At 38.5% G+C, this 17,520-nt stretch overlaps 1 protein-coding gene across 1 annotated transcript in view; it reads right to left on the bottom strand.

Annotated features, from left to right (window-relative positions):
• Positions 1-17,520, bottom strand: part of PDXDC1 (pyridoxal dependent decarboxylase domain containing 1) — a 95,863-nt gene that overhangs the window by 29,658 nt on the left and 48,685 nt on the right. Inside the window, 5 exon segments of the mRNA XM_053694738.1 lie at positions 4,812-4,937; positions 5,787-5,888; positions 7,261-7,309; positions 9,305-9,389; positions 11,261-11,339. Of these exon segments, the coding sequence (XP_053550713.1) occupies positions 4,812-4,937; positions 5,787-5,888; positions 7,261-7,309; positions 9,305-9,389; positions 11,261-11,339 (441 nt within the window).

Genomic DNA, 17,520 nt, shown 5'->3' with positions numbered 1-17,520 from the left:
TTTTTCTCTATTATTTTGATGACCATTATAAAAAAAAATATTCCACTGCTAAGCGTGGGAGGCTATAGCAGTAAAATAACATTTTTATAGTGTTCCCATAGTGACCAATTTACTTCTCGTTTTAAATCTGACCTTCATACAAAACGCATCAGCTGGCAGCAAAAATGTCCTTACAACAACCACGGAGGCAGCAAATAAATAAATCAATTCATTCTCTAAACAAAATGATTGGGGCTCTCCATATATAGTTGGAAATTAGTAGAGAAATGGCTCTGACCTTGCTGTAATTGAAGAGTGCAATGAACAAATCTAATAATTTCCAGAATAACAGATATGATCTGCAAATATGACATTAGCATGAAATAAGGCAGAGGTTCGCAAATGTATACAGACTGTAGGAGCTACAGTATTAAGGAACCAATTAATGGTTCACACATACAGATATATATGTAGACCAATTCAAAATCTTACAATTCAAATTGAAATTCGGTTAGTCACAGCTCCATGAGTCCTGGTTATATTAGGGAAGTTATAAGTCCCTAAAATTACAGCTCTGAAGTTTTTGTCTGCTCAAAAGGTTACAGCAAATTTTGTCTTAGGGTGGCATAATTTGAGGGCGGCGTAATTTTGAGTGGTAGTTCTATGCCATGTAGCTTTCCCGCGCCTATGCCCACTGAATGTTTTATAGATTTATTTTATTACAAATCAGTGGTCATTGGTCATCTAGTGGGGGTGCATGACCACCTTCCATGTGTCTGAGGTTTGGTTTTGTGGCAAATATTGAATAAAATTGAAGGGGTAGGCATATTACTGCGCCAAAGGCAGCACAAAAACTAAAATGTTTCCTGTTTGTGCTTTGCGGATGGATAACGGGCACAGAAATATCTAATGTAATAAGCTTTAGGACCTACTTAAAAGCAGTAACGAAGAGCAATGGGTGGAGTTTTAGTATTCCAACATTTTTATATTAACAAATATTTAAATATACTAAAATATTGTCGGTCATGCATATGAAGGAGAACTATTTAAAATGTTAAACTTTTTTTGCATGAAAAAGTTTCAGCTAAAACGGTTTACTTTGAAAACCTATGTTTATGCACAACACGTGCCCAGGTACAGATTGCTCACTGGCTGATAGATAAGGAGTCGGACGACTCCTACATTGCTATTGGTGGGCAGGGACAGGCTCCATTAAGTGTAAACAATAATTAGTTTAGCTCAGAAACAAAATGTTCTCAAAATGCAGCAAAAATGCCCATAAAGGGACACTAAACCCACATTTTTTATTTCATGATTCAGATAGAGCAGCAATTTTAAGCAACTTTCTAATTTACTCCTATTCTCAAATTTTCTTCATTCTTTTGCTATCTTTATTAAAAAAGCAGGAATGTGATGCCTAGGAGCCGGACCATTTTTGGTTGAGAACCTGGGTTATGTTTGCTTATTGGTGGGAAAATGGCAGCCTCCAATAAGCAAGCGCTATCCATGGTGCTGAACCTTGAATGGGCTGGCTGCTAAGATTTACATTCCTGCTTTTAAAATAAAGATAGCAAGAGAACGAAGAAAATTTGATAATAGGAGTAAATGATAAAGTTGATTAAAATGTCATGCTCTATCTGAATCATGAAAGAAAAAAATTGGGTTCAGTGTCCCTTTAATGAGCCTTTAAAGGGACATTTTTATGACAGTATTACATGCAATTATTCATGAGAGCGTGCCATTTGTACTGACCCTAGCTAAAGTGTTAACCCCAGAATAAGGGTCCAACTCAAGAGCCACAAACTTTGCAGCTACCAAGAAGAATGTTTACGTGTAAGAGCACGATTGGCTCACTGTACATGTTTGGCTTGGGTTAAACACATTGGGGTTGGTTACAATCCTTTAAAATAATGTATCTAAAGCTTTTCCTACAAAATTCACCATTGAAGTCTAAGAGAATTTTTGTGATTGATCCTATAGTTAGCTAAAGTCAGTGATGCAAACAAAATGACAGACTAGAATGCCCCTTTAAAGGAACAATGTACTCAACATTTTCTCCCCTTTAATGTGTTATCCATTTTACTTGCTGGAGTGTATTAAATTGATTGCTTTACCTTGTTTGTTATTTGAAATAGCTGCTTTTGCCAGTTGAAACGATGACCTATACTGAAAATATGAATACATATGTTCTCTATAGAAGAGCTATGTAAACAGGGGACTGTTTACATAGAACTGATTAACCACACCGTGGGGGAAGTTAGTATAGATTTTTTAATCTGAAATAGCTGGTTGTGTTCACCAAGCCCTCTACGCCATAATTAGCATTCCAATTCCTATTTATTAGGCTTTTTTTTAGGCACAGATGAAGATCTGCTTTACCTGCAGGCTCAGTCCATTTTTATAGACATGTCCATAAGCAAAAATAGGTGATTGTTTAAAAATTATTAGAATCAGCTATTTTAAATACAAAAGGGAATTATTTCCCATACATTTAATACACTGAAGCAGGTAGAACAAATCAGAAAACATTAAGGGGAAACCATTTTTATTATAAACCGTAACTGTGTCATTATTTTGATGATGTTTATTGCATTCAGGAACAGTAGGTGGTTCCTTGGGCAGGATCTATTTTTATGCTAAAACATGCTGACAATTACCTTCTGGACTTTATGTTCTCTGCTGTGGAAGTTTATTATGATTTTGCACATGAATGTACAGCTTTCCCATAGGTATTGTATGTGGAATAATTAATTTATCTACATAAGGAAGCATAGGAACACTGTTTAATCTACATGCTTTTATCATTTCTAGAAATATACAGGATGTGAATAGATTTTAATGAGACACAAGTGTTTTAGAAAGGACGTTTATCTATAATGCTTACTAAAAATAAAATTTGCCCAGCCACAGTATAGAATACCGTAATAAGCAAAAGCAGTGAGTTTACCGTCTGCATCCACTATGCTGTAATTTACTGAGGATCAAGGAACGCTAAGTGCATTGTGAGTGCACTCGCACCCTGCTAGTAGACAGTGGTCCCTTTTGGAATATGGCAGGTTAAGTATTTTAATAAAATTACATCTGCGAATCCTAACTTCACAAAGCTATCGTGCAGCCATTTAATTTTTCGGAATATTTTATTTTTAAATACATTATTTTCAGATACACTGCAGAAAATCGCTTATTCTAAAAAAACATATGGTATGTTATATATTACATTCTCATTTATAATGAGTAAACTGATACCAAATATGTATACGTCCACACATTGTTCTGATGAAACATCCCAGAATGCTTCAGAATGTGAACACCATCTCAGGTAACTATTGTAAACTGAATGACATATTTACAATGCACACACAATTCTAATGGTTTAAGCTGTTTGCAGAAGTTACAATTGGGATCTTGGTAGTAAGTGGAAATCAGTGAAAAGACGTGAGGGCGATTAGGGCGCTCTTCATTTGTACTCATCTGGATCGTTGTAGTGTTGAAGCTAATGTTTTGATATATTTTAGTGGGAGTTATTGGAATTTGTGCTCCTAACTGTGCACTTAAGTTATCTCATATAACTGAGTTTTGTGCGTTTTTAGCTGCCGTTAATAAAGCAGTATTTTACGTTAATGCTTAACGTACAATATCTTAACTCTCACAGTTTTATAATGGAAGAGAATAAATGGTGTGGAAGTAATGTTATATGCCTTTCTATAACTTTCATCTCTGACACATGAGAGTGCATTTGTACATTAAACATCTTGACTATCTTGAGCATTTATCTGTATTATTTTATTGGAACTTTGTGGCGTATATGTCCCCCCCCCCTCGTGTTTTATTTACAGAACCCATGACATTATCCCAAAATGTAGTTAAGTTTGTGCATAACCACAAAATATGAGTTATAGTTCCATCTTCTGCAAAAACCCAATCAGTATTTCCCTGATGTCTTTGGATATATTGTTGTTAACCATATACTTTTTGGGTTTAAGTGTTAGGGCGGCAGGCTTAAACCAGGCTGCTTAGTTGTCTAACGACACAGAGGTCGGGACCAATAAAAGCGGACTGGGGTTCCTATGTCAAGTAACGCTTTGTGTAGTTAATAGTGTAGCTCGAGTGCCACCAATAACATTGCATTAAAGGCAATTTCCGTCGTAACTGAGTAGCACATATATTATTTACATCTTTTGAATAGAAACATTATATATATATATATATATATATATATATATATACATACATAGGCAAAAATGCTTCTAGTAAATAAATTATCAATGTGTTTGCATTTTATCTGCACATGCATATAAAGCATAGCTAGATATTTTCAGTGCAACATAATTTTAAATACTGCAGCTGTTTAGAGAGCCAGTGGGGGCTTTTTTTTATCATGTCAGCAATTATGCAAATTGAGTAATTGTCAGATGATGCAAGCACCTTAACCTCTCTGAGCTAGTACTATGTTTAAAATGCTGGTGTACGGAGCATACTTAAGTACACTCTTGAAACAGATAGAGCATTTACTAGAAGCATTTTTGCTAATACATGTATATTGCAAACATGCTTCTATTGAAAACTGAATGACATCCCTGTATATACCAATTATGGCTGGAATGTCCCTTTAAGAATAATATGCATTTTTCCCCTTATATTTACACTAAGACACACCATGTTTGGATTGGCCTTAATACAGAAGTGATCACCTCTAGCAGATTTCCATGACTTTGTGTCAGAAATGTTACCATGCCCTCCAGAAATCTATATACAGTATTAACAGATTGCAAAGTGCTGTCAGCACACTAAGTGATACTGTAAAGTGAAGAGAGCGTACAGTTGTCACATACCAGTTGTGAAGCATGCTTTATCCTCTCAATAATCCCATTATGACCAAGATACTGCAATGACAACCAGAGCGGTAGGGCACGGAGTTTCTCCACGGGCTGGCATGATGTGAGGCCGGCAGCTAGCGACTGAGATAAAAGCAAAATAATTTGTGTCACTTGCTGTAGCAGAACTTTATATGCTAAAAGCAGTTTACAAGATTGAAAAGAATGAGTGTTTTTTATGTCTATGTTGAAGGGACATTAATTTCCCGTAAAATGTTTAAGAAAAATATACAATCATTATTTTGCCTACTCTTGCTTTGAAATAATTGGAGTGCTCCCAAGTATGGTGAAATGTACTGACCCTACAACATGCTACAGAGTGCTTGCTTAGAGTTCCTGTGTATCTGGCCCTAAATGACTATAATCAAAGGAATTAAGATTATTTACTTAAAAGTAAAAGCTATTTGCATTTAAATTAAAAGTAATACTCTATCAGTTGTGTACCTCCTACTAATGCTCACTGGCTTATATGTACAACTCCCACAGTTCTATTGGTTGAGAGGGACAAAATTTATGTAAGTCTGACCTTAACATTTTTTATACACTTTAAAAAACCTTTTTTAACATTAATGAAGAAAAGTACAGTTAATGAAAAGCTGTATCACAGTCCCATGTGCAGAATTCCTTCATATGGGCAGGACATTTCAGTCTGTGTATATAAACTAAAGCACCCTGCCCTTGTACAGTAATATTTCAGTTCCTTCCCCATAGCAACCAGTACCAAAGAGGTTGCTTTCCATTTAGATCAATTGCTCAGCTGATACAGCGCCTGATTGGCTGTGATATTTTTGCTCTCTGTGGGGCAGAGAAAGTGTCATGTGATGTGGCCAGAATAAAGGGTGCAAAATTGGTATATTTATGTTTAACATATTTATAAAGGGACACACACTAGGCTTGAAATGACGTATTAAACATACTTCATCTCATTCTCACCAAGGAGGGATCTTCATGCCGATAGAGTGTAACAGCTGGAACAGCTGGAAGACCCAACCATGGGCCAAGAGTTAGAGTCATGCTGTCGCACCTGGTTGCCGCCTGTTGTATAAATAACACAGAATACAATTAAACAGACCATTTAGGGAAATTGAACAGAACATGGTTTCACAACAAGCATCTAGTTCTATTTATCACCGGATTTGCAATACAGAGTGATTATTCAAAGGTTTGTTCAAAATGACAATATCATTCTCTACCATGGCACCAGATTAGGCACCACAGCATAGGCTCCTATACCAGAGACAGCCAATTACATATAAAACCCAAAATCAGGGTGGATAATTTCCACACTTCTTCAACAAGCAGGCAATAAATGGCAGCAATTATTTTGCCTATATCTAAGTATACGAGGGGTTACTAAGCTATTGGATATAAATAATGAGTACAGCATTTATTGAATTCAGCAGTTCTGGGACATTTTAAATATTCTGTTAGAGGGAATGAAGTTCTTTTACAATCCAGGTGGAGTCTCAGAGTCCATTGTTTTTTGGCTGTGTGACACCACTGATGTCACATTTGATTTATTTTATATTACATAACACAATAAAAAAAAATCTGAATTAAGGTGTGTGTGTATATATATATATAATAAAATAGAGTAAGGAAAGCGCACTCTCACTTTTAAATCATCTACCAGGGTGCAGGCACGAATTAATGCAGTACAAATGAAGCTTGCACTCTCTGGATTTTCAAAAAGGTGCTTTATTTAGCAAAAAATGTGACGTTTCGGGGATCAATCACCCCTTCATCGGACCCAGAAGTCACATTTTTTGCTAAATAAAGCACCTTTTTGAAAATCCAGAGAGTGCAAGCTTCATCTGTACTATATATATATATAGGCGTACAACGGATTTTAACATGTACTGACAGTTTTCTTTGAAATTATTTTAAAACGTATAGGCTAATTTTTATTCCCCCCCCCCAAATGTCATGTTGATTCAATGGGGTCTAAAGTGTTGAGTTTTACAGATGCATTACTGTGTCATGCTACCCTGTAAAGTGCATGTCTGTGTTTTTTTATTATTGCATGTTTGCAATAATACAGTTTTTTATTCCCTATTTTATATAAACCTAGTTGGCAAATGATTGCGTATTGTAGGATTGTATATGTGTGCATTTTTTTATGATGTCATCAGCATTCCGAGACACTTTGGTCGTACAGGATATGAATGCTTGCTAAACGCTTTTACTACAGTTTAGAAAAAAGCTACTTTTTAATTTACTTATTTTTTCATTTAATTAAATTTCCACAAGTCCTACCTTTTCTTAAAGAACTCACCCCTATTACTAAGTAAAATTTCTAAGCCAGGTGTTTTGTACAGAAGCACATAACCTGGCGGAAGTACTATTTACCACTATAAGTGTATGCATTGTTAAACAAAAAGTTGATACACACATTTTATTAACTTACCAATACAGAAGGATAAACGTAACCTAAAGCCAGAGTTGCCAGATTTACTCTGAAGAGAAAAAGGATAAAAGAAAATAAATCTTTGTGCAAATAAAATATTTATAGGTTCCTTCCAGCTAAATTCTAATCTCAAATGTAAATATTTCATGAATCTGGAAGTGCATTGCTCCAGTTACAAGGCCTCTTATTTCACATCAAATGTTAAAGAAAGCGTATCTTTTTTACTGTGTGTGAGGCTGCATTAAACAGACATACACTGAAAGTTTAGCCCCCGAAAAGGTTTACTTTAAAATGAAACCACACAGGCAAAATACTTTCATTATTTGTTGCTGTAAAATACCTTGGAAAACTGTGTTTGTTCTACTACCCACAGAGAGCATTTATCATATTCATATATGGTAAACTTTGCCTGACCTGCAACACTTTACAAAGCAATAGCTTAGAGAACAATCTTATTTAAATCTGTCCTTAACAGGCAAATTTAAAGACAGAAACCATTTCTAAACTGCTTGTGTGGTTGATAGGTAATTTCTGATAATGCTCATTGGATGCTAAGTAATTAATGATAATGCTCATCGGTTGATAGACAATTCCTGGTAATGCTCATTGGTTGATAGGTCATTCTTGGTAATGCTCATTGGTTGATAGGTCATTCTTGGTAATGCTCATTGGTTGATAGGTCATTCTTGGTAACGCTCATTGGTTGATAGGTCATTCTTGGTAACGCTCATTGGTTGATAGGTCATTCTTGGTAATGCTCATTGGTTGATAGGTCATTCTTGGTAATGCTCATTGATTGATAGGTAATTCCTGGTAATGCTCATTGGTTGATAAGTAATTCCTGGTAATGATAATTTGTTGATAGGCAATTCTTGATAATGCTCATTGATTGATAGGCAATTCTTGATAATGCTCATTGATTGATAGGCAATTCTTGATAATGCTCATTGATTGATAGGCAATTCTTGATAATGCTCATTGATTGATAGGCAATTCTTGATAATGCTCATTGGTTGATAGGCAATTCTACTTCAACAATGCTGAATTAATATGTACTTCCTGATAATGCTTCTTGGTTTATAGGTAATTCTTGATAATGCTCACTAATTAATAAGGAATTTTTGATCATTCTCATTGGTTGATAGTTGATAGACACTTCAACAATGCTGAATTAATACGTGCTTCCTGATAATGCTCCTTGGTTGATCCGTACTTCCTGATAATGCTGAATTGATAAGTAGACTTGGTTGTGAAAAGATCTAAACATAACGAAATTCTGCCACTTTCCGCCTTCAGCATTGAACAAAAACGTTGAATGCTCAAGTCTATTGGTAAATACTTTCTGATAATGTTCATTGGTTGATAGGCAATTCTTGAGAAAGCAGAATTAATGGAAATGGTTGGCACATCAGATTCAGTGTGCATGTTATTTACAGATTTATTCAAAAGGGACATAAAACACTAAATACATTTCATGTACCTCACTCTAATCATGGGTGCTGCCATTTTGGAACCTAGGTTACCCCGCAAGTGTCTAAAGGAGAGTTACTGCACACGTGCAAGCAGGTCATTACTGGAATGTAGGGAAAGATAGATTTTTCAACATGGCAACAATCATGACTAGAGGGAGGTGAATATCCTCAGAACTATACTTGTACTGTGTTTAATGTCACTTTAATAATTTAGAGATATTTTAGTGTAATAATTAAATACTATAATTAGAGAATTGCATTATAAAAATCAATGCTTTTTTCTGAGTATGTGTTAATAGGGGATAAACGGCCAGTAAATCTTGTGCTCCCAGGTGCAATAAATTGCCCCCACTTAGCAGTACACAACCAGTAAGCTAATCAGGAAAGGCATACCTATGTATTTACCTGCAACATTCTGCTCAGGAGTGTGCTGGGTGCATACTTTTAAACGTGCTATTATTACACCAGAATGTCCCAAAAACAAAGATAATTTAGGGATTTTTTTTTTATTGATTTGTATTCATATCTGATTATAGAAAACAGAAGGAAGCACAAATAATAAAAAAGCATACCCTTCCACGTGTAGCCACATATTGTACTGGTCACACAGTTCCCTTAATCTCCCCAGTTTGTCAGTGTGACCTGCTCCTGGTGTACCTAAATTAAACAAAACAATCATTAAAAAAAAAAAAGAAGAATGTTTTAAATGTATCTAGCAAGGACTACAAATATCTGCTCAAAAATATAGTACAAAATAAAATAATCTCATCATTTAAGATTTTCAATTGTTGTATGTTAGACATTTTGATAGAAAAATTCCAACAAGGAAACTTGTCTGCAACATCAAGGACTTTAAAGGTTAGTTGCAAATTCTGCACATCATTGATATCACTGGTCTATAATTACCAGTTTGATCCAACCCAGAGGTCAGAAGAGCAGGCTTAGGGCAGACCAGCTGGGCGGCTGAGCAAATACCACATGGGTATAAGTTCTAGTAAAGTAAACATGGTGCACCAGAAGGGTTAATACACAGCCATGACTCATGGGAAGCACTAAAACTCTCAGCACAGATGGGAATTGAAATAGACAACCAGACAATGATTCTACCCTTTCATAGTCCCCAGTCTACTTCTTTCCCTCTCACTCTTTCTCCCTGCCTCCTTTCACTCGATCAATCGTTAGTACCTCATTTTCTTCAAAACATTTCAACAAACACTAACATCAGGCAGTAGGCAGAGATACATTATTGCACTACCTGTATTGGTACAGAAGCAGGTTCTGACACCATTCCTGCAAACTACAGGTTCAAATCTCCAAATCCCTAATTACAAAATCCAAACTTGTTCTGAAATCCAAACTTTTTAATTAAGAATTACTATTTTCTACCACCTGTAAGTCAGTCACAGTCTTGTCTGCCTGTGACTTTGGTTTGTTTTTTTGTGTCCTAAAATGCAAATAATGGTCTAAATGAATTTTAAACAACAAATATTACCTTTCTGATTATAGTACTGTACGATCTTTCTTATGGGACTATGTATACCAAGACATTAACACTTTCCTGACAGGAAATTGAAATCATGAACGATCACGTGATTTCAATGATGGGATCGGGTCAGGGGGGAGTGCCTATGACGCTAGGCATGCCCTCCAGCCCTCTACCCCATTTACCAAGCCTCTACGGCTTCAGGATAGCCAGACGGCTAGGACGTTCTATGCCGCCCCAACAATGCTAAAGCCCAGCGCTGTTAGGACCGCATGTAACGTCCTAACGGCAGGAAGGGGTTAAAACATTATATTAAATTACGTTTAGTTTACATGTATAAGCTGCATTATGACATGTAAATATTGTCTATATGATGTGTTTACATTTGGTTCCATCCCCTCTCCAAAAAGATGCAAATATTCCGAAAAGCTAACTTTTTGCGGTCAAAAGCAGTTTGGATAAAGGGTTTTCTACCTGTACAACAATGTTAGAGGCAACACCTCTATGAGCACAGATATTTGTAAATGAAGGAGGAAGAGAGAAAAAGGTATTTTTTCCCCCCATGCATGGGAGAGTGGGATTTTCTAGTTTTTGGTTCTCTCTGGCTTATTCAAAGTTTAGCTATAGATATTACTTGTCTGCTTTCATGTGGTTGCTTTAACATCCCCTGGAACTCTAAGTATTTATCCCCATAAAGAGATTAAACACATAGGTAAAGTCCAGTTTGGGAGAAGCAGAGAATTGCTGATCCTGAGCAAAAACAGTTGGTGAGCTACAATGCTTGCAGACTTTACCTTTAACCACTTTGCGGGAAGTTAAACACATAGTTCCAGGGAAAGTAGTGAGAAAATTACATTCACAACAAATTAGAGCATAGATTTTTTTCCATTGCAATATCCCTTTAAAAAAACTCTTGGATCATATGAGGGCGATTAACTAAAATATACAAACATTTGTTTCAAACACTTCCATAAATGCCTCTCTGGTTGGAAATGTGCTCTGCAACTATAACATTTCATCTTACGATAAACAAGAGAAAGTATACCAGCATTGGCGACTAGCAGGAGAGGACATTTCCCAGACTGGATGTCATCTTTAAGAAGTCTCTCCAATAAAGCAACATCCTATGGAGAAAAGGAAAATGTTACAACATATTCCTTTACACAAAACACACAAACGAACAAATGAAAAATAGAGAAAAAGAACATGCAATAAATATCTATAAAAATAATACAGAGAAGTATTTCAAAATGGTAAAGGAACATCTAATACTTTTTGTTTTCTTGATAAAGGGAAACTAAATTGAATTTTAAAGTAATGGTAAACTCTAGCATCTCAAAAAACGCTAGGATTTACCATCACTAAAAATAAAGGCGGACTTCATTCTTCAGTTTAAAAAAACAAAAACAACTGATGAAGAGTTACCTTTATTTCGCCCCGGCTTAAAGGGATAATCTAATCAAAATTAACTTTCATGATTCAGACACAGCATGCAATTTTAAGCAACTTTCTAATTTACTACTATTAATTTGTATTTGTTCTCTTGGTATCTTTATTAAAACAAAACAGGAATGTAAGCATAGGAGCCGGCCAATTTTTGGTTCAGACATGGGCAGCACTTTCCGATTGGTGTCTAAATATAGCCACCAATCAGCAAGCGCTATCCAGTGTGCTGAACCAAAAATGGGCCGGCTCCTAAGCTTACATTCTTGATTTTTTAAATAAAGATAGCAAGAGAACAAAGAAAATTGATAATGGGAGTAAATTAGAAAGTTGCTTAAAATTGCCTGCTCTATCTGAATCATTAAAGTTTAATTTTGACTAGAATATCCCTTTAAGTGCTGACCTCACGGCACATCTCAGTTTTTTCAAGGAGGTGACATTTCAAGCTCTTCACCAATAGCCATGCGTGCCTACGCATAATGCTGATCATCTAGCACACCAATTGGCTAAGAGGTGGAAATGTCACCTCCTTGAAAAAACTGAGCTGTACCGTGGGCGGTTGGAGGCGCTTCGGTTAGCGCTGAAGCAGCGGTGAAATAAAGGTAACTCTCAGTTGTTTTTTTTAAACTGATGAATAAAGGTTGCCTTTAATTTTAGTGATGGTAGATCCTAGCATTTGTATAACGCTAGAATTGACAATCACTTTAACTTTGTTGCATAAAAGAAGAATGTATTTTAAAATGTATTCTTATTAAATGGATGTTTATGAGATGTTTGAGTTATCATTGTTACCTAGTGAGCAACTGATATTCAGGTATGCTGTGCACAAACATTAACTTAAAAACAGAATTTATGTTTACCTGATAAATTACTTTCTCCAACGGTGTGTCCGGTCCACGGCGTCATCCTTACTTGTGGGATATTCTCTTCCCCAACAGGAAATGGCAAAGAGCCCAGCAAAGCTGGTCACATGATCCCTCCTAGGCTCCGCCTACCCCAGTCATTCGACCGACGTAAAGGAGGAATATTTGCATAGGAGAAACCATATGATACCGTGGTGACTGTAGTTAAGGAAAATAAATTATCAGACCTGATTAAAAAACCCAGGGCGGGCCGTGGACCGGACACACCGTTGGAGAAAGTAATTTATCAGGTAAACATAAATTCTGTTTTCTCCAACATAGGTGTGTCCGGTCCACGGCGTCATCCTTACTTGTGGGAACCAATACCAAAGCTTTAGGACACGGATGAAGGGAGGGAGCAAATCAGGTCACCTAAATGGAAGGCACCACGGCTTGCAAAACCTTTCTCCCAAAAATAGCCTCAGAAGAAGCAAAAGTATCAAACTTGTAAAATTTGGTAAAAGTGTGCAGTGAAGACCAAGTCGCTGCCCGACATATCTGATCAACAGAAGCCTCGTTCTTGAAGGCCCATGTGGAAGCCACAGCCCTAGTGGAATGAGCTGTGATTCTTTCAGGAGGCTGCCGTCCGGCAGTCTCATAAGCCAATCTGATGATGCTTTTAATCCAAAAAGAGAGAGAGGTAGAAGTTGCTTTTTGACCTCTCCTTTTACCAGAATAAACAACAAACAAGGAAGATGTTTGTCTAAAATCCTTTGTAGCATCTAAATAGAATTTTAGAGCGCGAACAACATCCAAATTGTGCAACAAACGTTCCTTCTTTGAAACTGGATTCGGACACAAAGAAGGGACGACTATCTCCTGGTTAATGTTTTTGTTAGAAACAACTTTCGGAAGAAAACCAGGTTTAGTACGTAACACCAAGATAATAACTTAATATCAACGGAATGTAAGGGTTCAAACGGAACCCCCTGAAGAACTGAAAGAACTAAGTTGAGACTCCAAGGAGGAGTCAAAGGTTTGTAAACAGGCTTGATTCTAACCAGAGCCTGAACAAAGGCTTGAACATCTGGCACAGCTGCCAGCTTTTTGTGAAGTAACACAGACAAGGCAGAAATCTGTCCCTTCAAGGAACTTGCAGATAATCCTTTCTCCAATCCTTCTTGAAGAAAGGATAGAATCTTAGGAATTTTTACCTTGTCCCAAGGGAATCCTTTAGATTCACACCAACAGATATATTTTTTCCATATTTTGTGGTAAATTTTTCTAGTTACAGGCTTTCTGGCCTGAACAAGAGTATCAATAACAGAATCTGAGAACCCTCGTTTTGATAAGATCAAGCGTTCAATCTCCAAGCAGTCAGTTGGAGTGAGACCAGATTCGGATGTTTCGAACGGACCTTGAACAAGAAGGTCTCGTCTCAAAGGTAGCTTCCATGGTGGAGCCGATGACATATTCACCAGATCTGCATACCAAGTCCTGCGTGGCCACGCAGGAGCTATCAAGATCACCGATGCCCTCTCCTGATTGATCCTGGCTACCAGCCTGGGGATGAGAGGAAACGGCGGGAATACATAAGCTAGTTTGAAGGTCCAAGGTGCTACTAGTGCATCTACTAGAGTCGCCTTGGGATCCCTGGATCTGGACCCGTAGCAAGGAACCTTGAAGTTCTGACGAGAGGCCATCAGATCCATGTCTGGAATGCCCCACAGTTGAGTAATTTGGGCAAAGATTTCCGGATGGAGTTCCCACTCCCCCGGATGTAATGTCTGACGACTCAGAAAATCCGCTTCCAATTTTCCACTCCTGGGATGTGGATTGCAGACAGGTGGCAGGAGTGAGTCTCCGCCCATTGAATGATTTTGGTCACTTCTTCCATCGCCAGGGAACTCCTTGTTCCCCCCCTGATGGTTGATGTACGCAACAGTCGTCATGTTGTCTGATTGAAACCGTTTGAACTTAGCCTTTGCTAGCTGAGGCCAAGCCTTGAGAGCATTGAGTATCGCTCTCAGTTCCAGAATATTTATCGGTAGAAGAGATTCTTCCCGAGACCAAAGACCCTGAGCTTTCAGGGGTCCCCAGACCGCGCCCCAGCCCATCAGACTGGCGTCGGTCGTGACAATGACCCACTCTGGCCTGCGGAAGTTCATCCCTTGTGACAGGTTGTCCAGAGACAGCCACCAACGGAGTGAATCTCTGGTCCTCTGATTTACTTGTATCGTCGGAGACAAGTCTGTATAGTCCCCATTCCACTGACTGAGCATGCACAGTTGTAATGGTCTTAGATGAATGCGCGCAAAAGGAACTATGTCCATTGCCGCTACCATCAAACCTATTACTTCCATGCACTGCGCTATGGAAGGAAGAGGAACGGAATGAAGTGTTTGACAAGAGTTTAGAAGTTTTGTTTTTCTGGCCTCTGTCAGAAAAATCCTCATTTCTAAGGAGTCTATTATTGTTCCCAAGAAGGGAACCCTCGTTGACGGAGATAGAGAACTCTTTTCTACGTTCACTTTCCATCCGTGAGATCTGAGAAAGGCCAGGACTATGTCCGTGTGAGCCTTTGCTTGAGGAAGGGACGACGCTTGAATCAGAATGTCGTCCAAGTAAGGTACTACTGCAATGCCCCTTGGTCTTAGCACCGCTAGAAGGGACCCTAGTACCTTTGTGAAAATCCTTGGAGCAGTGGCTAATCCGAAAGGAAGTGCCACGAACTGGTAATGCTTGTCCAGGAATGCGAACCTTAGGAACCGATGATGTTCCTTGTGGATAGGAATATGTAGATACGCATCCTTTAAATCCACCGTGGTCATGAATTGACCTTCCTGGATGGAAGGAAGAATTGTTCGAATGGTTTCCATTTTGAACGATGGAACCTTGAGAAACTTGTTTAGGATCTTGAGATCTAAGATTGGTCTGAACGTTCCCCTCTTTTTTGGGAACTACGAACAGATTGGAGTAGAACCCCATCCCTTGTTCCCCTAATGGAACAGGATGAATTACTCCCATTTTTAACAGGTCTTCCACACAATGTAAGAATGCCTGTTTTTTTTATGTGGTCTGAAGACAATTGAGACCTGTGGAACCTCCCCCTTGGGGGAAGCCCCTTGAATTCCAGAAGATAACCTTGGGAGACTATTTCTAGTGCCCAAGGATCCAGAACATCTCTTGCCCAAGCCTGAGCGAAGAGAGAGAGTCTGCCCCCCACCAGATCCGGTCCCGGATCGGGGGCCAACATTTCATGCTGTCTTGGTAGCAGTGGCAGGTTTCTTGGCCTGCTTTCCCTTGTTCCAGCCTTGCATTGGTCCTCCAGGCTGGCTTGGCTTGAGAAGTATTACCCTCTTGCTTAGAGGACGTAGCACTTGGGGCTGGTCCGTTTCTACGAAAGGGACGAAAATTAGGTTTATTTTTGGCCTTGAAAGACCTATCCTGAGGAAGGGCATGGCCCTTACCCCCAGTGATATCAGAGATAATCTCTTTCAAGTCAGGGCCAAACAGCGTTTTCCCCTTGAAAGGAATGTTAAGCAATTTGTTCTTGGAAGACGCATCCGCTGACCAAGATTTCAACCAAAGCGCTCTGCGCGCCACAATAGCAAACCCAGAATTTTTCGCCGCTAACCTAGCCAATTGCAAAGTGGCGTCTAGGGTGAAAGAATTAGCCAATTTGAGAGCACGGATTCTGTCCATATCTCCTCATAAGGAGGAGAATCACTAGTGATCGCCTTTTTCTAGCTCATCGAACCAGAAACACGCGGCTGTAGTGACAGGGACAATGCATGAAATCGGTTGTAGAAGGTAACCTTGCTGAACAAACATCTTTTTAAGCAAACCTTCTAATTTTTTATCCATAGGATCTTTGAAAGCACAACTATCTTCTATGGGTATAGTGGTGCGTTTGTTTAAAGTAGAAACCGCCCCCTCGACCTTGGGGACTGTCTGCCATAAGTCCTTTCTGGGGTCGACCATAGGAAACAATTTTTTAAATATGGGGGGAGGGACGAAAGGTATACCGGGCCTTTCCCATTCTTTATTTACAATGTCCGCCACCCGCTTGGGTATAGGAAAAGCTTCTGGGGGCCCCGGGACCTCCAGGAACTTGTCCATTTTACATAGTTTTCTCTGGGATGATCAAATTCTCACAATCATCCAGAGTGGATAACACCTCCTTGAGCAGAGCGCGGAGATGTTCCAACTTAAATTTAAATGTAATCACATCAGGTTCAGCTTGTTGAGAAATTTTCCCTGAATCTGAAATTTCTCCCTCAGACAAAACCTCCCTGGCCCCCTCAGACTGGTGTAGGGGCCCTTCAGAAACAATATCATCAGCGTCCTCATGCTCTTCAGTATTATCTAAAACAGAGCAGTCGCGCTTGCGCTGATAAGTGGGCATTTTGGCTAAAATGTTTTTGATAGAATTATCCATTACAGCCGTTAATTGTTGCATAGTAAGGAGTATTGGCGCGCTAGATGTACTAGGGGCCTCCTGAGTGGGCAAGACTGGGTGTAGACGAAGGAGGGGATGATGCAGTACCCATGCTTACACCCCTCACTTGAGGAATCATCTTGGCATCATTTTCTCTAAATTTTGTGTCACATAAATCCACATCTATTTAAATGAGAAGGAACCTTGGCTTCCCCACATTCAGAACACAGTCTATCTGGTAGTTCAGACATGTTAAACAGGCATAAACTTGATAACAAAGTACAAAAAACGTTTTAAAATAAAACCGTTACTGTCACTTTAAATTTTAAACTGAACACACTTTATTACTGCAATTGCGAAAAAATATGAAGGAATTGTTCAAAATTCACCCAAATTTCACCACAGTGTCTTAAAGCCCTTAAAAGTATTGCACACCAATTTTGGAAGCTTTAACCCTTAAAATAACGGAACCGGAGCCGTTTTTATCTTTAACCCTTTTACAGTCCCTGGTATCTGCTTTGCTGAGACCCAACCAAGCCCAAAGGGGAATACGATACCAAATGACACCTTCAGAAAGTC

Source organism: Bombina bombina, chromosome 11 (assembly GCF_027579735.1).
Source record: "Bombina bombina isolate aBomBom1 chromosome 11, aBomBom1.pri, whole genome shotgun sequence".
Taxonomy (NCBI): domain Eukaryota; kingdom Metazoa; phylum Chordata; class Amphibia; order Anura; family Bombinatoridae; genus Bombina; species Bombina bombina.
Note: the sequence above shows the minus strand (reverse complement) of the source record. Positions and strands in the feature narration are given on the sequence as shown.